At 40.3% G+C, this 25,094-nt stretch overlaps 1 protein-coding gene across 1 annotated transcript; it reads left to right on the top strand.

Annotated features, from left to right (window-relative positions):
• The first annotated feature begins 5,696 nt into the window (after positions 1-5,696).
• Positions 5,697-6,248, top strand: LOC122690499 (ferritin heavy chain-like). The gene has a single exon (XM_043897441.1). The coding sequence runs from the start codon at positions 5,697-5,699 to the stop codon at positions 6,246-6,248; it is 552 nt and encodes a 183-aa protein (XP_043753376.1).
• Positions 6,249-25,094: the final 18,846 nt, after the last annotated feature.

The raw sequence follows: 25,094 nt of genomic DNA, 5'->3' as shown, positions 1-25,094 counted from the left end.
CTACCTCCTAAGACCATCACTTTGGGGGCTAGGTTTCAACATTTGAGTTTGAGGGGACACAGACATGCGGATCATAGCACCTCAACATCACTGAGACTCAAGTTTCCTTGGTCTTGGTTGTTGAAGTGGTAGGAAGATTCCTGGACCAGCTTCCCCTTGGCTCCAGTTGCTGCCCTTGTCTCCAGGCTTAAACCTCCTCCTGCCCTACTGCCCCATCTCCCCTACCTTTTCCTCCAGAACTTTTGCACCCTATTGGCTGCTTCTTGGTCTCAGGTACACCTGCATCTGTATCCTTCTTGCATTACTCAGGTATTCATGCCCTTGGTGTCTGTAAAATATCCCCACTAATGTTCCCACCTCTCTGCATTGCTGCACTTCATTCCCTTATGCATGTGACAATCATTTATTCATTCATTCTTCATTCAACACATGCCTTGTTTATTTTTGTTTGTTTGCTTGGTCTATTTTTTCTTTTTTTTTTTTCTTTTCTTTTTTTTTGTCTTAAAGAGGTTCTCCTGCCACTCTGCATATTCCCTTTTATATGGTGCAGGTTCTCAACATTTTATCCACAATTCTGAAATCCAACTTGTTCTGAGAATTGAGATTTCTTTGTTGATTGATTGGTTGAGATTGGTTTTACCTTCTTACCAGCAAAACTCTCCTGACCTAAATTTATTTAGGAGCAGAACCTAGCCTGAATAGACAAAAGCTTCTTAGAGGATATTTCTCCAACTGTAGGCAGATTAGATAGAGGGTTTCTGAGAGGAAAAGATCCAGGTACAGCTTTCTTATCATGTGATCTAAGCTTGGCCACAATGCTTTGTTGTGCAGAACAGGTCTCAGTTGTTAATGAGTTTAATAGAATAAAAAATGTAGGAACAAAAAAAAAAAAAGACACTATGGTACTGGCACAAAAACAGCAATATGGACCAATGTGTTCCATTGGTCTACATTTCTATAGATAGAAAGCCCAGAGATAAATCCATGCACCTATGGGCACCTTATCTTCAACAAAAGAGGCAAAAACATACACCAGAGAAAAGATGGTCTCTTCAATTTGGGCACCTACATGTAAAATAATGGAATTAGGACATTTCCTAACACCATACACACACAAAAAAAAACTTAAAATGGATTAAAGACCTAAATGTAAGACCAGAAACTATAAAACTCTTAGAGGAAAACATAGGCAGAACACTCTTTGACATAAATCACAGCAAGATCTTCTATAACCTATCTCCTAAAGAAAATAAAAACAAAAATAAACAAGTGGAACCTAATTAAACTTAAAAGCTTTTGCACAATGAAGGAAACTAGAAGTAAGATGAAAAGACAACTCTCAGAATGGGAGAGAAAATAATAGCAAATGAAACAACTGACAAAGGATTAATCTCCAAAATATATAAGCAGCTCATTCAGTTCAATACCAGAAAAACAAACAACCCAATCAAAAAGTGGGCAGACCTAAACAGACATTTCTACAAAGAAGACATACAGATGGCTAATAAACACAAGAAAAGATGTTGAACATCACTCATTATTAGAGACATGCAAATAAGAACTACAATGAGGTATTACCTTACACTGGTCAGAATCACCATTGTCAAAAAGTCTACAAACAATAAATACTAGAGAAGGTGTGGAGAAAAGGGAAGCCTCCTGCACTGTTGGTAGGAATGCAAATTGATAAAGCCACTATGGAGAACAGTATGGAGAGTCCTTAAAAAAAAAATAGGATTAAGACTACCATATGACCCAGCAATTTCACCACTGGGCATATATCCTGAGGAAAGCATAACTGAAAAAGACACACATACCCCAGTGTTCATTGCAACACTATGTACAATAGCTAGGACATGGAAGCAACATAGATGTCTATGGGAAGATGAATGGATAAAGAAATTGTGGTATATGTAAGCAATGGAATATCACTCAGCCATAAAAAGGAACACAATTAAAAAAAAAAAAAAAGGAACGCAACTGAATCAGTCCTAATGGGGTAGATGAACCTAGAGCCTATTACACAAGGTGAAGCTAAATTAAAAAGAGAAGACAAATATCGTATATTAACACATATATAGAATCTAGAAAGATGGTACTGATGATCCTATTTACAGGGCAGCAAAGGAGATACAGACATAAAGAACAGACTTAGGGTCACAGAGGGGGAGGTAGAGGGTGAGATGACTTGAGAAAGTAGTATTGAAACATATACATTACCACATGTAAAATAGATATCCAATGGGAATTTGCTGTATGATGCAGGGAACCCAAAGCCAGTGCTCTGTGACAACCTAGGGGATGGGATGGGAGGTTTGAGAGGGAGGGGACATATGTATACCTATGGCTGATTCATGTTAATGTATGGCAGAAACTATCACAATATTGTAATTATCATCCAACTAAAAATTAAAAGAAAAAAATTTTAAGATAAACAAAACCAAAAGCCTAAAGAAAAAAAGAGAGAGGACCAAAGTAAACCAAATAAGAAATGAAAGAGGAGAAATTATAATTAATATGACAAAGGTACAAAAATCATAAAAGAATATTACAAATAGTTATATGCCAACAAATTGGACAACCTAGAAAAAATGGATAAATTTTGATCAATACAAAAATTTCCAAGACTGAATCTGGAAGAAACAAAAAATCTGAACAGACTGTTTACTAGCAGTAAAGTTCAATTAGTAATAAATGAACTATCAGAAAGGGAAAGCAAGAAAACAACCTCATTTAAAATCACATCAAAAAATATACAGGAATAAACTTAACCAAGGAGGTGAAAGACTTATACTCTGAAAACTATAAAACACTGATGAAGGAAACTGAAGATGATACAAAGAAGGGGAAAGCTATGGCACCTTCATGGATGAAAAGAATACTGTTAAAATGTCCATATTGTCCAAAGCAATCTACAGATTTAATGCAATCCCTCTCAAAATACCCATGACATTTTCCACAAAACTTAGAACAAATAATCCTAAAATTCATATGGAACCACAAAAACAAAGCAATCTTAAGAAAAAAAGAACAAAGCTGGAGCTATCATGCACCCTGATTTCAGACTATGCTACAAAGCTACAGTATCAAAACAGTAGCTTAAAAAGGCACAAAACAGATGCATAGATCAGTGGAACAGAATAGAGTGCCCAGAAATAAAGCCATGTACATTATGGTCAACTAATCTACCATAAAGGAAAGCAATAATATACAATAGACAAAAGACAGTCTCTTCAATAAGTGGTGCTAGGAAAACTGGACAGCTACATGTAAAGGAATGAGATTAGAACATTTCCTCACACGTTATACAAAAACAAACTAAAACTGGATTAAAGACCTACATGTTAGACCAGAAACCATAGAACTCCTAGAAGAAAAAACACTATTTGACATAAAAGGTAGCAGGACCTGTCTCCTAAGCAAAGGAAATAAAAGAAAAAATAAACAAATGGGACATAACTGAATTTAAAACTTTTGCACATCAAAGGAAGCCATCAATGAAACAAAAAGACAACCAACTGAATGGGAGAAAATATTTTCAAATGATATGAATGATAAGGGGTTAATATGAAAAATATGTAACCAGTTCATACAACTCAAAAAAAAAATAAATAAAAATAAAACCCAAACAACCCAACTGAAAAATGGGCAGAACACATGAGTGGACATTTTTCCAGGGAGGACAACATACAGATGGCCAACAGGCACATGAAAAGATATTCAACATCACTGATTAGAGATATGCAAATCAAAAACACTTAAGAAATCTCCTCATACCTGTCAGAATGGCTATCATCAAGAAAAGCACAAATAGCAAGTGTTGGCAAGGATATGAAGAAAAGAGAACCTTAGTACTCTGTTGGTGGGAATGTAAATTGGTGCAGCTACTGTAGAAAACAGTATGGAGAATTCTCAAAAAATGAAAAATAGGACTACCATATGACCCAGCAATTCCACTCCTGGGCATATATCCAAAGAAAATAAAAACACAATTTGAAAAGATGCATGTAACTCAATGTTCATAGCAACATTATTTACAATAGCCTAAGTATCCATCAACCGATGAATGGATAAAGATGTGGTGTACAGAATACTATAGTGGAATACTATTCAGTCATAAAAAGACAAAAATCTGTCACTTGCCACAACATGAATGGACCTGGAGGATATTATGCTTCACGAAATAAGTCAGACAGAGAAAGACATATACTGTATGTTATCACTTATATTTAGAATCTAAAAAATGAAGCAAATGAATGTAACAAAACAGAAATAGATTTACAGATTTAGATAATAAACTAGTGGTTAACAGGTTCCACTAGCAGGGAAGGGGAGACAGGGAGAAGGGAGAAGGAGAAAGAAAGGAAGAGGTACAAGACAGGAGTAGGGGATTAAGAGGTACAAACTACTCTGTATAAAATAAGCTACAAGGATATGTTATATAGCACAGGGAATAGAACCAGTTATTTTTATAGTAACTTTGAACAGAGTATAGTCTATAGAAATATTGAAACAATAAGTTGTACACCTGAAACTAACATAGTATAAATCAACCATACTTCACTTAAAAAAAAAAAAGAGAAAGAAAATAATATACCTGTAGTAGAAAGCCAAGCACATTCAGAGAGAGTTCAAGAACAGAGTTGATGAAATCCAAGCAGCACAGAAGGTCGAAGAGCTCCTCTCTGAACAACAGTTCTGTTTGCCACACCCAAGCTCTGACCCTACCCCAATCTTCCTTTCACTGAACAAAGCCAAAGTGGCATTTGATCAGCTTAATCTCCCAAAACTACCCTCCAAAGACAGTGAATTACTTGACCAGGAAAGGAACCCAAATTAGAACAGACATGAGGCAACACAGACCTGCAAAACAGGACACATCTATCTGAAGAGAGATCCACTTAAGTTTCCTGATGTCAGAGAAATGCCATGCTTTCAGCATTTGGAAGGGTCCCTATACTCCCTTAAAAGTGTTATGCCACATACACCCAAAGGAGAAGACTACCCCCTAACTGACACACTCCACCCTACCATACAAAGGAGGGGCATGTTGATGAAATGGACGTCATAACTGTACATCAGATCCATGCTAATTTCTGAGGCTAATCAAATGAATCCTTTACTCCCAAATGTGAATGGATAAATGCTTGCCAGATATTTGAGGGAAACGAAAGAGAGGATCATGATGAACAAACAGAACTATTTCTGGAGGAAAAAAACAAATATAATACAGGAAAAGAAGAGAACATCACCAAAAAAAAATGCAAATTCATATCCTCTAAGGAAGCCAGTGGGTTTATAAAATGAGAATAGGGTGCTGTCAAAGCGAGCAATTAGAGAACAAGAGAAAGTCCTTGAAAAACAAAATCTTACAGCAAAATTTAAAATGTTAATAGATGCCAGTTGCTCAGCTCTGTCTCTGCCCCACCCAGGCTCTGATGGAACCTGGAACGTGGGGCTCGAGCCCCGCGCACCAGCACGCTCCCTCCCTAACAGAAATGGAACCTCCTTCCCTCTCGTCAACCTGGTAACGGAATCCTCTTCCAGTCCATCCCAGAGCTGCCGCCCTGATCTGAGCCGCCTGTCTCAGGCGGCCTTCATAGTCCACCCTGGGTACTCTCCCAGGCTACGCGTACCGGCCCCGCCGCTTCTCCGTCACTGTGGCCTTCTCACCTGCCACACGTGCGGTGCCAGTGATGCTGCCAGCACCGCCCTCGCAGGTACGCCAGAACTACCACCCCGAGTGTGAGGCCGCGGTCAACAGCCACGCCGCCCTGGAGCTCCACGCCTCCTTCCAGTGCCTGGCCGTGGCCTTCTACCTCGACCGTGATGATGTGGCCTTGAAGCACTTCCACCGCTTCTTCCTGCTCCGCTCCCATGAGCACGACAGGAGAGCTGAGAGCCTGATGTTCCTGCAGAACCGGCGTGGGGGCCGCGTCTCCCTCCAGAACATCAGGAAGCCGGAGACCCAAGAGTGGGAGAGTGGTCTCAAAGCCATGCAGAATGCTCTGCACGTGGAGGAGCACATCAACCAGAGCCTCCTCGACCTGCACCAGCTGGCCACCGAAAAGCGCGACCCCCACCTGTGCCACATCCTGGAGACCGGCTTCCTGAACCAGCAGGTGGAGTTCATCAAGGAGCTGGCGGGCCATGTCAGCAACCTGAGTAAGATGGGGTCCCCGGAAGGTGGCCTGGCAGAGTACCTCTTTGACAAGCTTAGCCTGAGTGATGGTGACAAGAAAGACTGATACCTGGGCTCTAAATCCAAAAGTGGACTTTTCCCAGAGGCAGGGGTGATTGCCCACTGCTATGCAGTCCCCAGTATTGCCCTTGCAAAAAGTTCACTCGAGTTTTTCTTCTTTCAATTTTGCCATTCCTTGCAATAAAGTTATTGGTTCCTAAAGAAATAAAGGTCTCTGGTTGATGTGTGTGTGCAAACTCCTAACTTTTCCAGTTTTAAATCAGGCATCCAGGAGTCTCTCCAGCTACCAATGCCCTGGCCACAGACAGGTGGGGATTTCCACAGAGGGAGGGAGAAGGGGTTCCCTGGGACCCTGGAAAATACAAAATCCATTCTCCCCTAATAAGCAATGTGGTATATGGGGTGGGGGGGGGGGGAGGTGAGGCTCTGGTGAATGTGGGTGCCCGTGAATAGTAGAAGTATGAAAATCACAATAATGGTGCCTCTGGAGGAAGAATGAAGGGAATGGGATGGGACATGGATTAAAATAAAGGGTTCCTAAATTTTACGTGAAAACTCTGAGTTTACTAAAATATGTAAACATTACTGTTTGTTGATTCTGGGAAGCAGGATGGAGATCACAGAAGCCAGACTGGTGGAGTCCCTCTTTGACAAGTTCACCCTGGGCGATGGTGACAAAGCTAACTGAACCTTAGGCTGGACTGTCCACAGACAAAGGGGTGACTCCCTAGGTCACCATGCTGGACACACATGTTGTCCTTACAAAACATGCAAAAGTATTTTTATTGTGCACTTCCTTCCATTAAGGTTACATGGCACCCCAAGCCCCAAATTACCTCAATAGAAGGACTGAAGAACATAAGGCCAAGATTGAAGGGCAATTTGTAGTATCGAATATCAAGCAGCATAAGTCTCTCTGAATGTTAAGATTCTGACTCTGACTGCTTTGAAGAATGCAGAGAGTGAGGAGACATGCAAGACCAATTTAGAGACTCTGTAGCAGACCTAGTGTAACAATGGTGGCTTGAACTGTGGCATTGGCAGAGGAAGAGATGTAGACAAATTTCAGATGAATTGCATGACTCTATAATGTTTACTTTATGGACCAGAGGTGACGGATGGGAAATGGTGAAAATAACCTAGGATCCAGTTTGGATTTGAACACCCTGGCTGATGGTCATGCTATTTATGAAGCTGGGGGTGTCTGCAGGGGGACTCAAGGAGCTGGGAAAACATGTCATGTGAAATCTGAGATGCCTATTAGACACCCAAGTGGAACTGTCATGCAGGTAGCCAGAAAAATGAATCTGAAGCTTCAGGTGGGAGATCAGGTTTGGAAATACACATATGGGATATATTAGCATATACATCGATGGGTTGAGGTCATGGAGTAGATTAAGCTGACCAGAAAGGAAGTAGGGAGATTATGGCATAGGCAGCCACAAACCCAGGGCAGCCAGCCTTCAGAGGATGGGATGAGGTGCTGAACACCTAGAGGGCTGCTGGGCCCACCTGGACGGTTACCTCATTCCAGACTGTGGCCACCTATGTCTACTCAGTTGATCTCAAAATCAGCTTCTTCCTCAGTTTGGCCTCTGGCTCTTCCTCTGTAGATGTGGAGAGGCATGACCCTATTACCTTATCTTCTTGATGATGGGTATACATTATTTCCCAGCAAAACGGTTTCCCAAGGAAACAATAGACCTGCTTTTCTTTTTTTCTGTTCTCCTTTTAAAACTCTTCCTTTCTTTCAATTTGTTCTTTATTTACCAGATAAAATCTGGTCCCATGTAAACCCTAAGGCTGTCTGTGTCTGAGAAAAAATATTCAGAACATACAGTATTATTTCTTCTGTGTCATGTATGGTGTACAAAGATCAAAGTTAGAAATTTGCAGACTTTGTATCCTATTTTCAAAGACACATAGATATCTTGAGCCATTTTTGAGATAATAGATTGCTTTTAACATCACTAAAATATGAACAAGTTTAACTAAACAGTAATTTCTTTCTATATTTCCTCATAATTGTGCTTTAATAAAAATGAAGATTATAGCCCTTTGAGTTTAGTTTCCAGAAAATGGTAGTGAATGGTATTGTCCTTTTACTCTTTTCAGTCAAACTTGTTCAAACAAATATGTTTAGTCAAACATATATATATATACATACATATATTTGAGACTAATATATATACACACACACACATATATAGTTGTTGTTTAGTCACTAAGTCATGTCCAACTATTTTCAACTCCATGGACTGTAGCTCGCCAGGCTCCTCTGTCCATAGGATTCTCCAGGCAAGAATACTGGAGTGGGTTGCCAATTCCTCCTCCAGGAGATCTTCCAGGCCCAGGGGTTGAACCCAGGTCTCCTGCACTGGCAGGCAAATTCTTTACCACGAGTCACCTGGGAAGCCTATATATATTCATGCTCTCCTCTAGATATGAAGAAGCACAGGATAAGCAGCTGTTTGTCTGTAACTATAATAAAAATCCTTCTTCTCTTATTTTGGAGAAGCAGTTTAGTGTCATAGATTGTTCAACACAGATGCCCTGAGTTCAAATTCCAGTTAAACCACTTACAAAATTGGGGGAGCTTGGGAAAGTTATTTTATTTCTCTGAGCCTTGAATGTTAAATAGGGATAATAAAAGCATCAGTCCCACCGGAGAAAATATTTGTAAATGACACAAACAATAAGGGCTTAATTTCCAAAATACACAGTTTATATGCATGAATAACAACAACAACAAAACCCAATCAAAAAATGGGCAGAAGACCTAAATAGACATTTCTCCAAAGAAGACATACAGGTGGCCAAAAAGTATAAGATGCTCAAGATCACTAATTAGAGAAATGCAAATCAAAACTACAATGAGGTATCACCTCACATTGATCAGAATGGCCATCATCAAAAAATCTACAAATAATAAGTGCTAGAGAGGGTGCAGAAAAAAGGGAACCCTCCTACACTGTTGGTGGGAATGTAAATTGGTATAGCCACTATGGAGAACAGTATGGGAGGTTCCTTAAAACACTAAAAACAGAACTACCACATGATCTAGCCATCCCACTCCCTGGTATATATCCAAACAAAACTAAAATTCAAAAAGATACATGCACCTCAATGCTCACGGCAACACTGTTTACAAAAGCCAAGACACAGAAGCAACCTAAGCATCCGTTCCATTCATCCATAGATGAATGGATAAAGAATATGGGGGATACACATACACACAAAGTGGACTATTAGTCATAAAAAGAGTGAAAGAATGCCATTTGCAGCCACATGGATGGATCTAGAGATTATCATACTAAGTGAAGTGAATCAGAGAAAAATAAACATCATATGATATCATATGTGGAATCTAAAATATGACACAAATGAACTTATTTACAAAACAGAAAAAGGCTCAAAGAGAAAACAAATTTATGGTTACCAAAGGTAAAGGGAAGTGAGGAAGGGAACAGATTAGGAGTTTGGGCTCGGTGGATACATACCACTAGAAAGAGAAGAGATAAACAACATCCTGCTGTATGGTACAGCTATATTTAATATCTTGTAATAAATAATAAGAAAAAAAAAGCATGAAAAAGAACACATTTACTTATAAATGAATTGCTTTGCTGGGTACCAGAAACTAACACATTGTAAATCAACTATACTTCAATTTAAAAGAAGCGTCAACCCCACTGGGTTGCCAAGAAGAATAAATGAGTTAGTATTTTTAAATGCTCACAACAGTGCCTGGCACATACAGTACATATATCACTTGTAAACCATCATTTATCATCATTATCATCATCATCATTCACTTAATTTCTAAGTCCCTCTGAGGTGTTTATGATTTGTTTATGAAAGGATTTCACATCTATACTTTGCCACTGGGGGTCTCTCTTGCATTTCTACCAACTGTGTCACTCTGCGTATCAAGAAGGAGAAAGCCTCCCTAACTGTTTGGGTGTCAATTGCTGTCAGACTTCAGGAGAGTAGATTGCTATTTCCACTGCCCCAAACTCGGGCCCAAGCCTGGGGGTGAGTTTTGCTGTGACAACTCTCTCTGGTAATCCCCCACTTGTCTCAATCAGCTTCCCCTTTAAATCAGCCCCTAGAACAATTTTTTGCTTCTCCTTCCCCAACTCAGGTTCCCTGAGCCTCCTCTTTCCTTCCTGAACTACATTCCACTCCTCAGAGGTGGGGAAGATGGAAAGAATGACGAGTTAAGCCTGAACCCACTGTTTTCTGGATGTTTGGGTCTGAAAAGGAGAGGAATGGATGGAGTGAAAGGGGAGATGGGCAAAAGGGCTCCTGATAACACAGTAAGTGAAACTGACAAGTCACCACACACGTGACCTAGCACAGAGGTTCTCAACTGCGCTGCACCTCAGCATCACCTATGGAGCTTTTATTGTTCTCAGTGCCCAGGCCACCGCCCAGACCAATTACATCAGTGTTGGGGGCAGGCCCTAGACATCCCAGGCATTGAAAACCAGTGAAAGCATCTTGCTACGCAAAATGTGGTCCATGGACCAACAGGTCAGTGCCATCTGACAGCTTGTTAGAAATGCCAAATCCCAAGCTCAACCTCAGACCTACTGAATCAGAATCTGCATTTTAACAAGATCCTAGGTGATACATATGCACACTGAATTTTCAGTAGCATTCTTTTAATAAACTTATTTATTTTTAATTGGAGGATAATTGCTTTACAGTATTGTGTTGGTTTCTGCCATACATCAACATGAATCAGCCATAAGTATACATACATATGTCCCCTCCCTCTTGAACCTCCCTCCACCTCCCACCCCATCCCACTCTTCTAGGCTGTCACAGAACACCGGATTTAAGTTCCCCACCTCACACAGCAAATTCTATTTTACATGTGATAATATATATGTTTCAATGTTGAGTAGCAGTTTTTAGCATCCTATTTGTCAAACATGGCGGCACCTTGGAATCTCCTGGGGCGCTGGAAAATAATACCAATGGTTCAATTTAACCAACTCACTCAGTCATACTCTCATGTAAGTACTGGACCAAGAACAATAAAAACATACCAAGCACAATAAAAACTCCAACAACAATAAGTGAACCAACAATTATTGATCACACACATATATTTAACATAGTGGCTTTTGCACAATCTGCTGTTTTGTCTCCAAATGGTGTTTTTCCGAGTATGGGTTGGCAAACTACAGTCTGCAAGCCAAGTCTGGCCCCAGCTGGTTTTGAAACAAAGTTTTACTGGAACACAGCCACACCCATTCAATTACCTATTGTCTGAGGCTGCATTCACCTACAACAGCAGTTAGTCACTGCAACAAAGACTGTATGGCCCGCAAAGCCTAGAACATTTACAGGAAATCTCTGCCAACCCATGTTTTACAGTAATTGGCCACAAGCCCTGAAGTCATCTCGAGCGGTCACATATCTTAAACTTTTTACCAGTCTTTGTGCAGCTCTTTGGCTTTTCCTGTTTCATTTTTCCTCACTTTCAATGACTATACTAGAATGGCTTAGCTGTTTATAATATTTTTTACACATCCCTAACCCTCACACTGCCCAGAACTGTCATGGCCACCTTCCAGACTGACATCTCTGTGTATTTCAGCAAGTCAGCCTGTTGCCTTTCTCTGTGTCCTCCGTTTCCCTAGGCCCACAGTGAAGCTTTGTTAATGGAGGGCCATCAGTCATCTCTCTTCTGGGACTAGCCTTTTTGACTGATTCTCTGTAATCACACATTCATCACAGATGCTGTTTAAAGTGCACTCATTTTTAAGTTATTGCAGTCTATTCCAATCATTTTTCTTACTGTGAGACATTTAAATTTTATTAATATGCAAAGCTACTGCTCTGCCTGAGGAAGAATAGACTTCTCCCCTTTAATGTGTATTTTAACGTTTATTTTTTGGTCACATTTCTTCTGGTTTGCAATGCGTTATGTCTGATATTAACTATTCTATGTGCAAGAAGGAGATTTATTTTTTTTCCTGTGGAATAATTCCCTGGGCATGATTTTTTTCTCCCCAAAGTTTAGTTTTCCCATAAAGTTCATGGAGAAGTAAAAGTTGCAACTTAAAATATTTTCAGAATCATAATTCAAGAAATAAAGCGGGGGAGGAGCCAAGATGGCGGAGGAGTAGGACCGGGAGACCACTTTCTCTCCTACAAATTCATCAAAAGAATAACCGAATGCAGAGCAAACTTCACAAAACAACTTCTGATCGCTAGCTGAGGTCATCAGGCGCCCAGAAAAGCAGACCATTGTCTTCGAAAGGAGGTAGGACAAAATATAAAAGATAAAAAGTGAGACAAAAGAGCTAAGGACGGAGACCCGTCCCGGGAAGGGAGTCTTAGGCGGCCTTGCTTGGGCTAGGGTCCGGGCCTGAGTGCCCTGAGGACAATCGGGGGGAGCTTCTGTGAGGTGCCAACTTGAACTGTGGGAGACCAAAGGAGAGAGAGAAAATTGACCGGCCAGAACACACTGCCGGCCGTTCGCAGAACAAAGGGACGGGGAAAGTCCCGAGAAGAGCTCACAGGCTGCGGACCGGCCCAGCCCCGCCGGAGGCAGGAGGCAGGGGGGAGGGGAAGGTCGCGGCGAGACACAGGGCGCAGGCACCCGACCGGCGCGGGGCGGGGACTGGGGCTGGGGACGCGGAGGGCGGAAGGCGCGCGCACCCGCCTGGCGCCAGCGGAAACTGAGACTGGGTCCGCGGAAGGGAGTGGGTGCGCCACACCTGGGGATAGCGCGCCCACCAAGCCCCTGGCTGCCTGGACCGCTCTGACGGGGAAGGCACAGAGAGCAGGCGCAGCTTTTCCTTCCGCGCTTTTGTGTAACACCCGAGGGCTGGAACCTCGCGCAGCACGGGGCGCGCTCCATATAGAACAGCCGGGAGCCTGAGCAGCGCAGACGGAGAAAGCAGCGTCAGCCCCTTCCGGCAGCGCCAGCCCGCCCCCGCAGGGCCAGCCCCTCCCCACAGCGTCAGCCCCGCCCCCGCAGGGCCAGCCCCTCCCCGCAGCGTCAGCCCCGCCCCGCAGCACCAGCCCCGCCCCGCAGCGTCAGCCCCTCCCAGCAGCGCAACGGAACTAGCTACCTGAATAAGAGTCCGCCTCCGGCCGCCTGTGTCAGGGCGGAAATGAGCCTCTGAAGAGACCGGCAAACAGAAGCCAAATAAACAAAGGGAACCGCTTCAGAAGGGACTGGTGCAACAGATTAAAATCCCTGAAGAAAACACCGACTTCACCGGAAGGGCCCTGTAGATATCGAGAAGTGCAAGCTGGAACGAGGAGCTATCTGAAACTGAGCCGAACCCACACTGACTGCAACAGCTCCAGAGAAATTCCTAGACATATTTTTACTTTTTTTTTTTTATTTTTCTGTTTTTTCTAAGTAAGGAAGAAAAAAAAAATTTTTTTTTCTTTTTATATTTTTCTTTTTTATTTTTTCTCTTTTATTTTCCTTTAAAATTCCCTATTACTCCCCCATTACTCCTTAACTTTCATTTTCATAGATTTTTACGATTTTTTTAATTAGGGGAAAAAAAAAATTTTTTTTTTTCTTTCTTTTTTTTTTTTTTTTCTTTTTCTTTTTTTTTCTTCTCCTTTTTCTTCTTTTTTTTTTTCTTTCCTTTTTCTCTTCTATTTTCTATTTTTCTTTTTCTCTTATTTCTTTTAAAGTCCTCTAGTACTCCTCTACTACTCTTCATTTTCATCTTCACTACACTATAACCTTACAAAAAAAAAAAAAAAAAAGAGAAGCCCTATCTTAAAACCGAAGATTATTCCCTCCCAATCTTGACTCTCTGTTTTCTACCTCAGAACACCTCTATTTCCTCTTTTCCCCTTCTCTTCCCCATCCAATTCTGTGAATCTTTGTAGGTGTCTGAGATACGAGAACACTCTGGGAACAGACAGCTGCGTAGATCTGTCTCTCTCCTCTTGAGTCCCCCTTTTTCTCCTCCTACTCATCTCTATCTCCCTCCTCCCTTTTCTCCTGTTCATGTAACTCTGTGAACCTCTCTGGGTGTCCCTAACGGGGGAGAATCTTTTCGCCATTAACCTAGAAGTTTAATTATCAGAGCTGTATAGTTGGAGAAGTCCTGAGACTACAGGAAGAATAAAACTGAAATCCAGAGGCAGGAAACTTAAGCCCAAAACCTGAGAACACCAGAAAACTCCTGACTACATGGAACTTTAAGTGATAAGTGACCGTCCAAAAGCCTCCATACCTACACTGAAACCAACCACCACCCAAGAGCCAATAAGTTTTAGAGCAAGACATACCACGCAAATTCTCCAGCAACACAGGAACATAGCCCTGAATGTCAACATACAGGCTACCCAAGGTCACACCTAACACATAGACCCAACTCAAAACTCATTACTGGGCACTCCATTGCTCTCCAAAGAGAAGAAATCAAGTTCCACGCACCAGTACACTGACGCAAGCTTCCCTAACCAGGAAACCTTGACAAGCCAAACGTCCAACCCCACCCACTGGGTAAATCCTCCACAATAAAAAGGAACCACAGACCTCCAGAATACAGAAAGTCCACTCCAGACACAGCAATCTAAACAAGATGAAAAGGCAAAGAAATACCCAACAGGTAAAGGAACAAGAAAAATGCCCACCAAGTCAAACAAAAGAGGAGGAGATAGGGAATCTACCTGAAAAAGAATTTAGAATAATGATAATAAAAATGATCCAAAATCTTGAAAACAAAATGGAGTTACAGATAAATAGCTTGGAAACAAAGATTGAAAAGATACAAGAATTGTTTAATAAAGACCTAGAAGAAATAAAAAAGAGTCAATTAAAAATGAATAATGCAATGAATGAGATCAAAAACACTTTGGAGGGAACCAAGAGTAGAATAACGGAGGCAGAAGATAGGATAAGTGAGATAGAAGATAAAATGGTGGAAATAAATGAAGCAGAGAGGAAAAAAGAAAAAAGGATCAAAAGAAATGAGGACAACCTCAGGGACCTCTGGGACAATGTGAAACGCCCCAACATTCGAATCATAGGAGTTCCAGAAGAAGAAGACAAAAAGAAAGGCCATGAGAAAATACTCGAGGAGATAATAGCTGAAAACTTCCCTAAAATGGGGAAGGAAATAGCCACCCAAGTCCAAGAAACCCAGAGAGTTCCAAACAGGATAAACCCAAGGCGAAACACCCCAAGACACATATTAATCAAACTAACAAAGATCAAACACAAAGAACAAATATTAAAAGCAGCAAGGGAAAAACAACAAATAACACACAAAGGGATTCCCATAAGGATAACAGCTGATCTATCAATAGAAACCCTCCAGGCCAGAAGGGAATGGCAGGGCGTCCTGAAAGTAATGAAAGAGAATAACCTACAACCTAGATTACTGTATCCAGCAAGGATCTCATTCAGATATGAAGGAGAACTCAAAAGCTTTACAGATAAGCAAAAGCTGAGAGAATTCAGCACTACCAAACCAGCTCTTCAACAAATGCTAAAGGATCTTCTCTAGACAGGAAATGCAGAAAGGTTGTATAAACGTGAACCCAAAACAACAAAGTAAATGGCAACGGGACCACACCTATCAATAATTACCTTAAATGTAAATGGGTTGAATGCCCCAACCAAAAGACAAAGATTGGCTGAATGGATACAAAAACAAGACCCCTATATATGCTGTCTACAAGAGACCCACCTCAAAACAAGAGACACATACAGACTGAAAGTGAAGGGCTGGAAAAAAATATTTCATGCAAACGGAGACCAAAAGAAAGCAGGAGTCGCAATACTCATATCAGATAAAATAGACTTTCAAATAAAAGCTGTGAAAAGAGACAAAGAAGGACACTACATAATGATCAAAGGATCAATCCAAGAAGAAGATATAACAATTATAAATATATATGCACCCAACATAGGAGCACCGCAATATGTACGGCAAACACTAACGAGTATGAAAGAGGAAATTAATAGTAACACAATAATAGTGGGAGACTTTAATACCCCACTCACAACTATGGATAGATCAACTACACAGAAAATTAACAAGGAAACACAAACTTTAAATGACACAATGGACCAGCTAGACCTAATTGATATCTATAGGACATTTCACCCCAAAACAATCAACTTCACCTTTTTCTCAAGTGCACACGGAACCTTCTCCAGAATAGATCACATCCTGGGCCATAAATCTGGTCTTGGAAAATTCAAAAAAATTGAAATCATTCCAGTCATCTTTTCTGACCACAGTGCAGTAAGATTAGATCTCAATTACAGGAAAAAAATTGTTAAAAATTCAAACACATGGAGGCTAAATAACACACTTCTGAATAACCAACAAATCATAGAAGAAATCAAAAAAGAAATCAAAATATGTATAGAAATGAATGAAAATGAAAACACAACAACCCAAAACCTATGGGACACTGTAAAAGCAGTGCTAAGGGGAAAGTTCATAGCATTACAGGCTTACATCAAGAAACAAGAAAAAAGCCAAATAAATAACCTAACTCTACACCTAAAGCAATTAGAGAAGGAAGAAATGAAGAACCCCAGGGTTAGCAGAAGGAAAGAAATCTTAAAAATCAGGGCAGAAATAAATGCAAAAGAAACTAAAGAGACCATAGCAAAAATCAACAAAGCTAAAAGCTGGTTTTTTGAAAAAATAAACAAAATTGACAAACCATTAGCAAGACTCATTAAGAAGCAAAGAGAGAAGAACCAAATTAACAAAATTAGAAATGAAAATGGAGAGATCACAACAGACAACACTGAAATACAAAGGATCATAAGAGACTACTACCAGCAGCTCTATGCCAATAAAATGGACAACTTGGATGAAATGGACAAATTCTTAGAAAAGTATAACTTTCCAAAACTGAACCAGGAAGAAATAGAAGATCTTAACAGACCCATCACAGGCAAGGAAATCGAAAGTGTAATCAAAAATCTTCCAGCAAACAAAAGCCCAGGACCAGATGGCTTCACAGCTGAATTCTACCAAAAATTTAGAGAAGAGCTAACACCTACCTTACTCAAACTCTTCCAGAAAATTGCAGAAGAAGGTAAACTTCCAAACTCATTCTATGAGGCCACCATCACCCTAATTCCAAAACCTGACAAAGATGCCACAAAAAAAGAAAACTACAGGCCAATATCACTGATGAACATAGATGCAAAAATCCTTAACAAAATTCTAGCAAACAGAATCCAACAACATATTAAAAAAATCATACACCACGACCAAGTGGGCTTTATCCCAGGAATGCAAGGATTCTTCAATATCCGCAAATCAATCAACGTAATACACCACATTAACAAATTGAAAGATAAAAACCATATGATTATCTCAATAGATGCAGAGAAAGCCTTTGACAAAATTCAACACTCATTTATGATTAAAACTCTCCAAAAAGCAGGAATAGAAGGAACATACCTCAACATTATAAAAGCCATATATGACAAACCCACAGCAAGCATCACCCTCAATGGTGAAAAATTGAAAGCATTCCCCCTGAAATCAGGAACAAGACAAGGGTGCCCACTGTCACCACTACTGTTCAACATAGTGTTGGAAGTTTTGGCCACAGCAATCAGAGCAGAAAAAGAAGTAAAAGGAATCCAGATAGGAAAAGAAGAAGTGAAACTCTCACTGTTTGCAGATGACATGATCCTCTACATAGAAAACCCTAAAGACTCTACCAGAAAATTACTAGAACTAATCAATGAATATAGTAAAGTTGCAGGATATAAAATTAACACACAGAAATCCCTTGCATTCCTATATACTAACAATGAAAAAACAGAAAGAGAAATTAAGGAAACAATACCATTCACCATTGCAACAAAAAGAATAAAATACTTAGGAGTATATCTACCTAAAGAAACAAAAGACCTATACATAGAAAACTATAAAACACTGATGAAAGAAATCAAAGAGGACACAAACAGATGGAGAAACATACCGTGTTCATGGATTGGAAGAATCAATATTGTCAAAATGGCTATTCTACCCAAAGCAATCTATAGATTCAATGCAATCCCTATCAAGCTACCAACGGTATTTTTCACAGAACTAGACCAAAGAATTTCACAATTTGTATGGAAATACAAAAAACCTCGAATAGCCAAAGTAATCTTGAGAAAGAAGAATGGAACTGGAGGAATCAACCTGCCTGACTTCAGACTCTACTACAAAGCCACAGTCATCAAGACAGTATGGTACTGGCACAAAGACAGAAATATAGATCAATGGAACAGAATAGAAAGCCCAGAGATAAATCCACGAACCTATGGACACCTTATCTTTGACAAAGGAGGCAAGGATATACAATGGAAAAAAGACAACCTCTTTAACAAGTGGTGCTGGGAAAACTGGTCAACCACTTGTAAAAGAATGAAACTAGAACACTTTCTAACACCATACACAAAAATAAACTCAAAATGGATTAAAGATCTAAATATAAGACCAGAAACTATAAAACTCCTAGAGGAGAACATAGGCAAAACACTCTCTGACATAAATCACAGCAAGATCCTCTATGACCCACCTCCCAGAATATTGGAAATAAAAGCAAAACTAAACAAATGGGATCTAATGAAACTTAAAAGCTTTTGCACTACAAAGGAAACTATAAGTAAGGTGAAAAGACAGCCCTCAGATTGGGAGAAAATAATAGCAAATGAAGAAACAGACAAAGGATTAATCTCAAAAATATACAAGCAACTCCTGAAGCTCAATTCCAGAAAAATAAATGACCCAATCAAAAAATGGGCCAAAGAACTAAACAGACATTTCTCCAAAGAAGACATACAGATGGCTAACAAACACATGAAAAGGTGCTCAACATCACTCATTATTAGAGAAATGCAAATCAAAACCACAATGAGGTACCATTACACGCCAGTCAGGATGGCTGCTATCCAAAAGACTACAAGCAATAAATGCTGGAGAGGGTGTGGAGAAAAGGGAACCCTCTTACACTGTTGGTGGGAATGCAAACTAGTACAGCCACTATGGAAAACAGTGTGGAGATTCCTTAAAAAACTGGAAATAGAACTGCCATATGACCCAGCAATCCCACTTTTGGGCATACACACTGAGGAAACCAGATCTGAAAGAGACACGTGCACCCCAATGTTCATTGCAGCACTGTTTATAATAGCCAGGACATGGAAGCAACCTAGATGCCCATCAGCAGATGAATGGATAAGGAAGCTGTGGTACATATACACCATGGAATATTACTCAGCTGTCAAAAAGAATTCATTTGAATCAGTCCTAATGAGATGGATGAAACTGGAGCCCATTATACAGAGTGAAGTAAGCCAGAAAGATAAAGAACATTACAGCATACTAACACATATATATGGAATTTAGAAAGATGGTAATGATAACCCTATATGCAAAACAGAAAAAGAGACACAGAAATACAGAACAGACTTTTGAACTCTGTGGGAGAATGTGAGGGTGGGATGTTTCAAAAGAACAGCATGTATACTATCTATGGTGAAACAGATCACCAGCCCAGGTGGGATGCATGAGACAAGTGCTCGGGCCTGGTGCACTGGGAAGACCCAGAGGAGTCGGGTGAAGAGGGAGGTGGGAGGGGGGATCGGGATGGGGAATAAGTGTAAATCTATGGCTGATTCATATCAATGTATGACAAAACCCACTGAAATGTTGTGAAGTAATTAGCCTCCAACTAATAAAAAAATTAAAAAAAATAAAAAAAAAAAAAAAAAAAAAAAGAAATAAAGCTAAAATAAAGCATTCTAGGAAGGAGCATTCATGCAGCTTGGGAAATTTGTAACCAAGTAGCCAGTTCTTTCAACAAATAATCCTGGATTCTGTGAAGTATTCTTTGCTCTGCTTGGCACTAAGAATATCCGATGGCTAGGGTACAGTTACTGCTCCCAAGTGAGGTGGGAAAGATGGACATGTAGGGAGATACCTCAAGTCTATTTGAGTAGGATCTAAAAGAGGCTTGGGACGTCCCTGGTGGTCCAGTGGCTAAGACTTCACGCTCCCAATGCAGTGGGCCCAGGTTCAATCCCTGGTCAGGGAATTAGATCTTACATGCCGCAACTAAGGGTTCATATGTCACAACTAAAGATTCCACATGCTGCAACTACAAGCCGGTGCAGCCAAATCAATAGAAAAAAAATATTAAAAAATAAATAAATAAAAGAGGAGGCTTACAAGGTACAAAGTGAATGTATGAGAGGAAAAAGGTCTGAATCTTACCTGGCTCGTAGGATACATCCACTATAGAGGTGACATTGGGTCTTCAAAGAGGAACTGGAGCCCTACAAGTAGAAAAGAGAGAGAAGGATATTTTAATGATGTTTATTTGCTACAGAAGATTCAAAAGAAAGGGAAAGGTTACAAATTCAGGAGTGGTCTGGGATACAGTTAACAAAAGAAGATCCAGAGAAGAGAGGGGAGGTGAAGGATTTACATGACACAGGAGATGGGGGAGTTTTTCCCTTAAAGGAACTCTACCAAAACTCTTCTCTCAAAGGTAACCACTGACTTTCTACTTCATATTACCAAGGGTGTCTCTTCAGCACCTGTCCTGCTTGATCATTCTGTAGTTCTTAATAGTGTCCTTCTTTCCTTACCTCCCTTGTCTTTTCATGGTTTATGTAAGGTTTGTTTATAGAGAAGTATATAGACCTAACCATCCCCTGGATTCTGCTGTTGGCCTCAACTCTTGTTCTATACATATTTCCCCTCCAATTCAGACACATCCATGAGCTGATCTTTGTCTGTCTGTCTCTTTTTCCTCCCAGACACTCCTCTTGACCATGAAATTTGCACAGTCATCTGTGAAACGTCTCCTTCTGAATGCCCCCAGAAAACTCAGACTCAACAAGTCCCCAAATGAACTCACTGTCCCTTCTCCGAACTCCTTCTAGTTGTGCCACGCCTTCTCATAGTCTTGCAAGTAAAAAAATTCAGAGTCATCCCTAGACTTCTGGCTCTTACTCAGTCTGAACGTCTCTCCTCTCCTTGGGCTCTTCTCTTACCAGATACCCCCATCTTTTTCAGGCTTCAATCATCTAGGACTTAACAATTTCCATCATCTCTGAACCTGTCAGGGTTCTTGGTGATAAAACATAATGTCAAACTCTGGCTAATCAAAACAGAAAAGGCATTTTTAGAAGGATGTCTAGTGGCCTCTGGGGAAGGACAGAGAACTTTGCTGAGAAAATGCGAAGCATCATAAGGAGTGGAGCCCTGTCTTCCATCTGTCTTGACATTTCTCCCTCAACAGGAAGGGTACTCAGATGTTGGGCTGCCCAAAGTGATAAACGTATCATCTAGCTTTTTCTAACCCACTTTTAGCAGATGCTATTGGTGCTCTGCCCATATCAACTTGACCAGCCAGGACAGCTAAAGCCCCAGTTGCTTGTGAGCACTGCAGCTGACAGCTTATGTCTGTGATGTTCTCAGCATTGCCCTTGGATAACTGGAACAGCCAATGACAGGTACACAAAAGTCTGGACCGTTTTGCCCCATCTCTGCAGTGAGATTTGCGCTCCAGAATCTGTCATGTTAGACTTAGCCTGAGATCACATCCTTGATTCTTTCTCCTTCTCTATTCCGCCTTCCTTCCTTCTGTACAGTTTTCCTCTGAGTGTCCTCCTTCAATAAATCCCTGTCTCCAGCTGTTTACAGGAAACTCAACCTAAAAATCCACCCTTAGACAACACAACTCCTACTTCTTTTAATGACATTTACCACTCTTACGACAGTTTTTTTCTTCACATGCCTATATTTCTTAATAGACTATAGAATCCTTGAGTGCGAGGATTACATGTTTTTTCCCCCTCTCCTTAAACCCTGGCATACATGTAATAGAAACCTTAAAAAATAGTAAGCTTAACTTAAAATAAACTGAAATAAACTAAATAAACTGAATAATAAAGGTCAGATCACAGTGAATTTAAAAATGAATAGAAATGAGATAGTGGGGACAATAAAGATAGGCTATTCTGTCTAATGTCTAAATGTCACTATTGGCTTACCTATTTTTAATCCTCCTACTAGACTGTGGATGATAGAGCAAAAACAAGTTTTTAGTAATTAGTCTCTGATCAAAAGGATTTCATAACAAGACAAAGTTTATGCAATCTGGTTAATTTCCCAACTGCGTAAGATGTATTCTTTCTTTCTTTGCTAGATTCATCATTACCTACTCAGGAGGGGTTCAAGTTTAAAATTTTGTGGCTTGGCAATCTATTCCATTCGAATGCCTGAAAATAAGAATGGCCAGAATGGATGGCCATTCTGGATGGCCAGAATGAAGGATTTCACCCCCTGTGTTTGCATTTTTGAAGCCTATGTTCCTTATCACTCACCTATCATGCATAATTATTTTGAATTTGGCAAATGATTCCAGTTTTATTACCATGTTGGTTCAAGGGTAGGAGTCTGTGTGTGATGGATATGAGATAATGTTTACTGAGCATTTATTATATATATTTCATCAATTGTTGGGGGGTAGACCATTGACAACAAAGAATAAAAAGTATCTCCACGTGGAAGGAGCTCAAGTTAGCTAGAATCATGGCATCCATGAAGTAGGATCACATACAGAGGACCTGCATCAACCATTTTCAAACTGATTAATAATTAATGCTGAGCCTGTAAAAATCAAGAGGGTGCAGTGCAATGGGATGATAAGCAAGCTCAGGTCACTCAGGAAAGAACATCTGAGAAATGTTTAAGTGCACTTATAAACCTCATTTTAAGACACTTTCTCAACATTCCCTTCTAACCCATGCCTTCCTCCTCATGTTTACTCGTGAATTCTCAAGACATGATTCTGGACATGATATAACCAAACACTGGGACAAATTGAGTGGGTGCTTGATCAGTCTGGCTTTTAGGCTAGGATGTTGCTGCTTGGTGAAATATCATTGGTCCAAGTTCAGGCCCTCATACTCACAAATATAATTCACGGCTTTCTTTTTCTCAGTGAACCCACTGAGAAAGATGAACAGTTTCTGTGAGGGGTCAGCAAACTTTTTCTGTAAGGCATATATATTTTAGAATTTACAGACCTATGGTCTTTTGTCACAGCTCCTCAACTCTTACTGCAATGTGAAAGCAGCCACAGAGAATATGTAAATGAAGAAGTGTGGCTGTAGTCCCAATAAAACTTTATAAAGAACAAGTGTCTGGTCACATTCAACACACAGGTTGTCGTTTGCCAATCCCTGTTCTAGAAGACTGACTTATACCAACAGGATTTCAAAGAGTCACTAATCAGCCAGATAAGACTCACATATAACCAAGACAGATTATCTGCAAAGAACATCCTACCAGAAATTAGCCATTAATGTAACTAAATACAAATCAAAAGACTGCTTAGTAAGCAGTGAGTCAGGCAAGTTAAACTGTTTTCTCAGGTTTTGTTCTTCCAGAAGTGATCCTGAGAAAATGGTTTAAATCCAAGTGTTTACTTGGCAGATAATCCCTGTAACTACCAATAAGGAAGCACAAAAGTAAAGCAGGGAAGGGAAGGAAGCCAGTAAAATCTGCATAGATGAGAGGGATCACTAAGAGCAACTTTTTGATAGAACACACCTAGAATTATAATCCAGAAAGATACATGCACCCCAATGTTCACTGCAGCACTATTCACAATAGTAAAGGCATGGAAGCAACATAAATGTCCACTGATTGACAGATGAGTGGGTAAAGAAGATACATATACCATGGAGTATGACACAGCCATAAAAAAGAACGAAATAATGCCATTTGCAGCAACATGAATGGATCTAGAGATTGTCATACTGAGTGAAGTAAGTCAGACAGAGAAAGACAAATATCATATGATATCATTTAAATGTGGAATCTAAAATATGATACAAAGGAACCTATTTATGAAATAGAATCAGGGACATAGACAACAGACTGCTGGTTGCCAAGAGGAAGGGATGGGGAAGGAGTGGAGTGGAAGGTTAAGGTTAGCAGATGTAAACTTTTATACATAGAATGGATAACAAGGTCCTACTGTATAGCACAGGGAACTATATTCAATATTTTATAATAAATCATAATGGAAAAGAATATTTTTTAAATGTATGTATGTATGCACAGGAGAAATCAAAACACTGTAAATCAATAATATATATGTATATATTATATAAGAATTTATATATATTTATAAATATATATATAATGAAAAAAGGAAACATGGGGCTTGCTAACCTGAGGTGAGGTCAACACTTGTCCCATTCTTGTTTAGCTTCTGTCTACAGTCGTTCAGGACACTACGTGCCCTGTACTGCCATGGTTATTATAAGAGGAGACCAAAGGCTGGTCTGTGGAAGAGCAGAAAGTGGACTAGCAGTGGAAAAAGAAAAGTGGGCAACGAGGCCAGAGGATGAGGACCAGAGAAAACCGGAAGTAGTGAGGTTTAGACAGATGTAGGGTGAGCAATAATCACTGCAGCCTAGGGGGAAAGGAAGAGATAGAAACAGACCTCTTCTGACTCCTAAGATCAATCTGTTACTAGTAGTAATAGTGGTAGTGACGGGAGGGTTTGAGAGTATTCATCTTATGTACCCAGCGTTTGTGCTTTTCACTTCTCTCCATTGCTCTTCATCAGAGACTGCATTTTCTTCTGGTTTGGCTGTTTGGGCTTGTAGTTCCACCCAGAGCCACTGCTTCTGATCACCTGTAGCCTATTCCAGGGGATCCAGGATCAATACAATAGTAGTAACAGCTGAATGCAAGGATATGGACGATCACGGCTATCTTCTTTGTCAGGTTATGTGAACCCTCAGGGGTTGACTAGCCAGGTAGTTACTCTGGAGCAGCTATGGAGAACAAGAGTGGGTCTATACTTTCTGGGTCCACACCCCGGGTTTTGGAACACA

This window comes from Cervus elaphus, chromosome X (assembly GCF_910594005.1).
Source record: "Cervus elaphus chromosome X, mCerEla1.1, whole genome shotgun sequence".
Lineage (NCBI taxonomy): Eukaryota > Metazoa > Chordata > Mammalia > Artiodactyla > Cervidae > Cervus > Cervus elaphus.
Note: the sequence above shows the minus strand (reverse complement) of the source record. Positions and strands in the feature narration are given on the sequence as shown.

Excerpts from the sequence above, each read along its gene's own strand:
- LOC122690499 (XM_043897441.1), top strand. The coding sequence starts at position 5,697 with ATGCTGCCAGCACCGCCCTCGCAGGTACGCCAGAACTACCACCCCGAG.